This window comes from Platalea leucorodia (assembly GCF_965183815.1).
Source record: "Platalea leucorodia genome assembly, chromosome: 2".
NCBI classification, from domain to species: Eukaryota; Metazoa; Chordata; class Aves; order Pelecaniformes; family Threskiornithidae; genus Platalea; species Platalea leucorodia.
The window spans coordinates 8,231,949-8,239,971 of NC_138824.1; the positions used below are offsets into that span (position 1 = coordinate 8,231,949).

Genomic DNA, 8,023 nt, shown 5'->3' on the forward strand with positions numbered 1-8,023 from the left:
ATTACTGGTGGTAATGGGAGTCATTTGTGTATTTTGAATTTCATAGTCTAACCAAATATATAAACTATTTTACTTCTTGCTTAAAAACTACCCATACAGACAATTTGATTTTTCTCGTTATTTTTTATAGATGGGGAGTACTGACATATATACATATATGTATAACGACAAAAGACTAGCAGATAAGGACAGTAAGTGCCTGGAAAAAGTAGAGAGGTGAAGGTGCAGTTCTCATATCCTTGCTCTGCTGACAGTTCTCCTTACAGACCTTGCCACACTTGCATCCTTTGGCTGTTCTGGCTGCAGTAGTATTGCTGGTTAGCAAGTAACCTTAATTTGAATGGGATATTTCCACGTTAAGTTGCTGTTCACTGCAAGTAAGGGATTCTGAGCAGGCACGTCTGAAAACTCATGAAAATTATACAGCTTGTCTGCATGTCTACTGGAGTCTAAGAACATGGATAACTTGGTATTCATACTGCAACATAGTGCGACATGTTCTATTTCGATAACGGGTAAACCTAAGACATTTATAAAATCACATTGAGTATCCCAGTTTTAGCTATCAGTAAGTGTAGTAAGTATTGAAAGGATCAGCTCTTCCTTATATTGGTAATTTAAATGTTATACTTCTGCTCATGCAAGTTTTCAGAATCAAGCATTTCTATAGAATTACAATGCCTATTTTAACAGTATCTTGACCCATACTCACCTTCCCGTGTCTCTGGATGCTCCTCCTCTTTTTCCACACTGTCAATATATTGCAGAATATTATCTTTATAGAAGCGTTCAGCCAAGTCCCTTGGAGTCTCTCCTTGGTCATTCCTGGCTTTCAGTGTGTGCGTGACACTGGCCATTTTACTGACCAAGAACTTAAAGCAATGCAAGTGTCCCTCCATTGCTGCCAGATGACCTATAGAACAAGGCGAAACAAAGTACATTAGAGCAGAGCACTGCTGCCCACCAAGAAAGCAGTGTTCTCACCACTAGTTAAATCCAGCTCATCTACCAGCACTTGAGCCATGCAACGTGGCACAACAAGTGGGAGCAGCCTCAGTTGGACAGGGAATGCTCAGCTCCTGTCCAGGACAGAGTTCAGCTCTATGCGAAGGAGGTGAGTCGAGGATAGGATCTGCAAAGAAGATTCCCTGGCAGAGGTGATTGCAGGAGACATGACAGTGCCAGGAGACCTCTGAGCACTAGCTAGGAGAGTGTGCCACTGGGGTCTCATCTTCCCCACAAACAGAACTCTCACTCCTCGGCAGCTCTCTGACTTCGCTGTCCTAGGGATACTCATTACAGATGGCCAGCAAGGGGTGTCTTTGATTAGGAGTTGAGGCCATTTCTGCTTTAGTCCCACCTCTACTGTGTCACCACAAACAAGTTTTGTCACGCCTCTGCATCTCAGTTATCCCATCTATAAAATGAGGACAGTGACATTCACTTTACTGGGTAAAGTATTTGCAGGTACATCCCATGACAGAGGCTTCTATTCACAGTACTTCTGTCACACATTTCTTTCCTTCAACTGTTGTAGACAGTCGCTGTGTGCAGGAGCTGCTCCACCTCACCACAGCAGTGACTGCTCCCCTGTCCTTTCGGCTATGCTGAGGTTTACTTATTTAATAATACAAGAATGCTGGGCCTGTAACAAAGTAAGAGGTACAAAACACATGCTCATTATTTCGAAATTATTAGTATTCTCTAGTTCCATTAATGGGAATAAGTTGCCAAATAAGTGCTTATTATGTGTCATCACTCCACGAAAATGCCCTGTAAAAGTTGGCTGACGTTCTACAGGCAAAAGGATTAGTTTGTCTCCAGGTAAGAATCTCATTATCTTCACAGTTAATAAACAATGTACCCAGGACCAAAAAACCCCATGTCACTCAAGTTAATTCTTGGCACATGCAAGTTCTCTATTGCAAACCATCCACAGCTTTCCAGAGTGTAATTGCTCTAAAAGGTGATGGATATTGGTTTTATGGCAAGACGACAATACTTAGGTACAGATGATTGCTAAAATTTAATGCGACAAAATCTGAGCTACACTGAAATCAGGGCAGTTTTTCCCATTGTCTTAATATATTCAGTGAGCTAGTTACTCAGGGAGAAGTGAAAAGAAGAGGCACCCTCTTAAAAGTAAGGACTGATTACTAGTCAGCTGGTGAAAAACTGACCCAATCCTTAGGAATCCACTTTCAGATACCTAAAATCTCAGGGATAAAACTTCACCTTTTGGGATGAAACTTTTTTTTTTTTTTAAATCAGATGTCTGTCCTGTGCAGAAGGCGGTCAGAAAGGCTCAACGTTTTCTGCAAAGATTGCAAGGGGAAAATAGATTAAAGAGTTGTTTTCTGTCCGTGTCTTTTTGCACAGTTTCAGTAGGATGCTGTGGAAGACATATAAAGGAACTTTTCATAGGTGGCTTTTAACCTGTGTGTTTCTGAGGAGCTAGTGCCCGACGTATAACTGTGCCGTATGAGCCTCCGGCATGCTGAGCACTTGCGGCTGAGACTAAAGCCAAAGAGTACTGTGACGTTAACACAAAATATGCAGCTTAATGCTGAGAACTTTGAAAAACCTCGTCTCAGGCATCACAAATAGGCAGTGGGTAGTTGGTGTCAGTATCCCAACTTCTCTGTGTTTCATCTCACCTTTTACAAAATCAAGCTAACACTATTTGCTCTTCTCAAAGCGGTGAGTGAGAAAACAGTGTCTGTGAAAAATTCAGATGTTGCACTACGATTAAATTTGAATTATATTTAAAACAGGTTTAACTAGTGAGCAATAAATGAAACATGGATATAGAATCATAGAATCATAGAATGGCTTAGGTTGGAAAAGACTTTTAAGATCATCACGTCCAACCGTGATGGCCAAAAACCAAACACAGAGAGAAATCAAAATGTTGAAATAATGAGCACAGCCCATTCTGGACACTGAATGAGCCACAGTTCTTCCCAAAAATTAGCAGGCTATAGGTAATTAAAGCCTCTACTATAACACACACATGCAAAAGGTGCAGCCAAGTTTTAGGTGTATGGCATCGCAACCTCAGTAAATTTCTTTCAGTATACTGTTAGGAAAAATTATAGCACTGTCCAGCTTGAAGCTGAGATATGTAAAGATGATTTAAGTTCACTCTGCTGTTTCAGAAGCTGAGGAAAAGCTGGTCTGTACATCACGCCACTTTATTAATCTTTTACTAGCAATGTTCCAAAGCATTTTCTTTCCTTTGGATAATGATATGATCAAATGTAACAGAACAAAGGCTGGAGGATCAAGCTTCTGTAGGTGTCCAAATAACAACAAAACCGATTTTCTACTAACCAGTATATACAGAGCATTTAAGTAGAACTGTGCTGGCATTTGCCACCTCTCCATAAAAGTCTCTTATCAGGGAACTGTCCCAAATGCAAATAAAGCTACCTTCCACACTGCCACCAGGGTGTCTAACATCACGATCCCTTATTGCTAATACACCAGATATCCTGCTGGGATGCAAAAGCCCCACATCCTTTAACAAAACCCGGGTTTGCAAAACAGAACACACATATCAGTTTACCAGTTAAGTGGTGCTTAACAGAGGGTAAAAGATTTTAAGAAGGGATTTAAAAAGATAACTCTAAACAAGTGGTAGAGAAAAAAAAATATGCTTTTTGGAACAAATAATGTGACAAACCATAAGAAGAAAAATGCTAAAGGGGAAGGATGCAATGAGAACACAGGGTATGAACAATACCATTCAACTTACAGAGGATAGCGAGGCAGTGGCATGGTAGGCAGAGGGACACTGGAGAAACTATGAAGAGCAAGGAATAAACACTGCCCATTTTTTGTGCTAAAGTGACTATGCTCATGATTATGAAAAGAGTACAGTTTACAGATAATACAGAATACCGGTATTCCAGAAATCAAGATGAAGAAATCACAGGTAAAAGAGAACAAGGGTTTTACCAAATCAGTTAAGAAACAGTGGGACACAAAAACCTGCATATGAACGTGCCAGAATCTGATCACACTGGCACAGCCACTAAAGCCTGGCACAAATTCAAAAAGGAGCATGTAGCAGCTGAAACTGCCTCCCGCTCCACCCACCCTTCTCCTCCTGTGACCTCCACGGGCACATGCGCTCCATCACACGCATATGAGATGCTGCCCACCTACGCTGCGCTCCCAGCCAGGCTCAGCCTGCTGCCTCTTCCAGCACCCGTGAGCTCTGATCCTTGCCAGCAGCAGCAGGAGGTGAAGAGGATACTGTCACCGACAGACAAATACTTTGGATTTTATAAATTCCCCATCATTATAAAAACAGAGTAACTATGTTGACTGCATGGAATCAAATAGCAAATGCTGCTGGCGTGCATTACTTATAATTTGCTACAATTATCATATCACACAACAACTGTAAACCAAAGGTTACAAAAAAAGTATAATTTATCCTGATATACCTGGAAGGTTTCCATTTTTATCCACATCATCTATACAGGCTCCCCATCTAACAAGAAGCTGCAAACACCCCAAGCGACCATGAAAAGCAGCATAATGAACAGGCTTCCAGTCATTCCTGTCTGAAACATTTACATTCTAAAATGAAAGCAGCAGGTTAATTCGTTTATTTATGAATCTTTGACATGACAAATTTTATAAATAGGAATCAGCTGTTCATTGTGTTAAATTATTGAACGCAAATCAAATAGCTTTTTTCAAAGTTCGTGCCATGTACGCAGTTCCCATTCCAAGGCAGGTACTTTTCACAGGTTCTTGGTTTTATTTAAATAATACCCATATAAAAGGTGCATTTTTAGACATACTTCTATCACTGCATTGGTCATTATTCCTTAAATATGCATCTGGATTTTTTTTTTAAGTTTATGTCTCCTTTACTATAGAAGATTTGTACAATTGCAAAAAATCACAACCACCACAGCGCCTGATCTCCATTTAATGACACCCTCAGTGGAATGTGGTTTACTTCATATTATTGATTCTCTCTAGACTTTTGGATCATTTCCCTAACATATCTTACAATAAAAAAATTTAAATTTACCCTAAAAATAAATTCACCAACAAGAACATACTGACAGTAATTAATCTACAGTCCTAAATCTCAGTTTAATCTAGGGAGAGTTTTGTTTGGAAAAAGATGCCAGACTTTGGCTCTGCGCTATGGAACTACGGGTAGAAGTCTCTCACCGCTCCGCTTCGCAGTATGGTTTGTAAGGTGTAAGACTGCCCATGGGCTGCAGCTAAGTGGGACGGAGTGCACCCACGATCATCTTGAGCTTCTGCGTTTGCTCCATTTATTAACAGAGCCTAAAAGAAACGCAAAGCAGAAGTTCAGTTCATAAGCTGAAAAAGCAAACATTGCCTAGCAGGATGACTTGAGATGATCAAGATAACTCTGGGCGGACCTCAAGGCAATGACACTACGCAAAATAAATCTGTTTGCACAGACAGCGCAAATGGGTGCACTGGTTTTAACAAGAGTCACTTGATTCCAGGTGTAAAGACATTAAGATGAGATACTCATAGCTCCATTAGGAGCTCTCTCAGCTGATCTCCATAATGAACTTGTCCAAACTGAAGGTCTGCCCCACTTACTTTCGCTTGAGAGTGAATATTTATACGCACCTGCATGCAAGCATCCTGACCTCGGAGAGCCGCAAGGTGAGCTGCTGTCCAGCCTCTGACAGTTACATGTGTTGTATCGGCTCCATGCCAGAGCAACCAGTGAAGGCACTGCTCGACCAAAACCAGAGTTTTTTATTTAACTATTCTTATCGTGCATCTGAGGCACATTTTAACTATAATTTATCAGTCGATGTTACATTTCAAAACAGTGTATCGGAATACTTCATTATGGAAATATGACAGCCCAGGGCATGCCTTAGCCAGACACTTGTGCTTTAGGAAGTTACAGGTAAGATGTACTTCCCAGGTTTCACCTAAGGGTACAAAAAGTGCAAACAATCTACTAATTCAGACCCTAGCATTGATTTTACAGTATGGCTTCTTAATTTTACTCTTCCAGATTTAAAATGTAATCTGTGAGAGGATTCACATGGCATGAGGTAAAAGCATTGGAAAAAACAGTGCAAACATGTTCACTTGAATTCCAGCTGAAATTACTGGCAGGAAAAATACCATGAACCAAATTTAAAGCCTCATTTAATTTATTAGGCTCCTTAGGTGTACGCAGTCCCATCTCTCTTCTCATCGTTCCACAGCTTAGTTTTGCTTATTCACCTTTTTCCAGCAGATATTATTGCTTGCAATGGAAAGCTTTATGGACTATCCAAAAACAACTAGAGGACCAGTTAAAAATTTTTATTATTATGATTTATTATCTTCTTTTAGGCCAGCCTGCGGCTCTGGTTCCTCCACTGTTTCCACGAAGGAGCTTAGCAACAAATAGATGACAGTTAATTCAATGAAGTCTAATACATTGATTGCAAAGTAGGAGAGTCCAATGAAAAATGGCAGAATTTATAGGGGCAGAAAAGGGTGGGTAAGCAATCTGTTTTTAGGATTGACAACATGATGATCAGCATTTTCTTGACAGTTTCTGTACATTCCAGTAACAGTACTGCATTTATTGAGTTTAGCAAGAACTTTACATTCTTTCCTTTGGGACATGAATTTTTATATGGTTATTCATGGCCTTGTTGCTTCAAGGTTAGATTGCTATAAAGATTGTACAAGGAGGCTGCAACAAGAAGGTGAATGTTGTGCTGAATACAGCAGCTCAGTCCTCCTGGAAGTTCAAAACATTCACGCAAGCACCTGCTGATTTCTCCATTAATATTCAACGGTTTTATTAAAATAAAATGTATTAGGACTATTTCTACAGAGAACGAGGCACGGGACAGGACATCGGTAAACAGAATGAACATGTTTTCATGTCACTTCTCACCTCTTTCAATCACCTGCAGAACATTTTATACATCTTACAGGATTTTCTAGGTGTCCCAAGAGAAGGGAAAAACACAACAGGGACAAAAGAAGGTCATGACTCTGGAAGGGAGACCATAGGCCACACTTCGCTCAGAGTAAAAAATCTACTGATTTTGTAAAATCTGGCAATGTTGACTATATGAACTGCTTGGGGCTTCAGAAAGGCAAAACGAAAACCTAAAATCCTCTACTTCTGCTCTTGGTAAATATATTTAATGAGAAAAACAGGCAAAGATTATTGATTTAGCTTGATCAAAGATAGCAATTTTGCGTCCCGCCTCTCCCAAAGAAGGAAAACATTAACCTACAAAAACCTTGCTGTGTCTGAACCCCAACATAATGTTTTACCTCCAGACTTCCAGAGTGTGCAGCACAGTGCAACGGTGTGAATTTGTGGACTAAATCCACCTCATTAATACCGGCTCCACTTTTTATCATTGATGCAAGCTGTTCTACATCACCAGCTTTCACTGCCTCGTGCACACTAGTATAATTTTGCTTCTTCTTGACAGCTAGCGAGGAATAATAAAAGGGCATTAGTCAGTTCAGCAACATTTAAGAGAGAGGAAATAAGTGATGAATCAAAGAAACATCAGGGTGTCAGCTTCACAGGAACCAACCAAAATGTTCGGAATAACCTATGAGACTGAGATTCGTATCAGCAGGAATCCTAAGTCACTTCTTCTGTTTGTCAGAAACAGAGCAATATGCAAAAGCCTGAGACAGCCATACCCGCTCCAGCCCCAGAAAAGGGCCCAAGCGAGTAAGACCCAGAAGAAAGACGACAAGAAGCACAGCAAGAGCAAGAAGCAGAGCTACTCCATCTATGCATGCAAATGCTGGAGCAGGTCCACTCCAACACTGGCTTTCTTCTGGAACTGTAGGCATCACAAATTCTTTCATTAATCACATTTTCAAGTATGACACCAGGAAGGCTTCACACGTGAGCAAACAAGCTCTCGGCCATCACTTCCCAGGCGCTCCACATGGCCACGCTGCTGCCGCCGCCTAAGGACTTGGCACAGCACTGCACACCATACTGGAGGGCACCAGAGCCTTCACC

General features: G+C 40.8%; 1 protein-coding gene across 7 annotated transcripts in view; it reads right to left on the reverse strand.

Annotated features, from left to right (window-relative positions):
• Positions 1-7,497, reverse strand: part of ANKRD42 (ankyrin repeat domain 42) — a gene marked incomplete at its 5' end in the record, with an annotated part of 23,338 nt that extends 15,841 nt beyond the window's left edge. For all 7 annotated transcript variants that reach the window (XR_014227407.1, XM_082304002.1, XM_082304001.1 and 4 more), the window contains 5 exons: positions 713-913; positions 4,455-4,590; positions 5,200-5,319; positions 5,638-5,745; positions 7,309-7,497. Coding sequence is in view for 6 of the 7 variants with exons in the window: in XM_082304002.1 (XP_082160128.1) it covers positions 713-913; positions 4,455-4,590; positions 5,200-5,319; positions 5,638-5,745; positions 7,309-7,497 (754 nt within the window). The remainder of the gene's footprint in view (positions 1-712; positions 914-4,454; positions 4,591-5,199; positions 5,320-5,637; positions 5,746-7,308) is intronic.
• Positions 7,498-8,023: the final 526 nt, after the last annotated feature.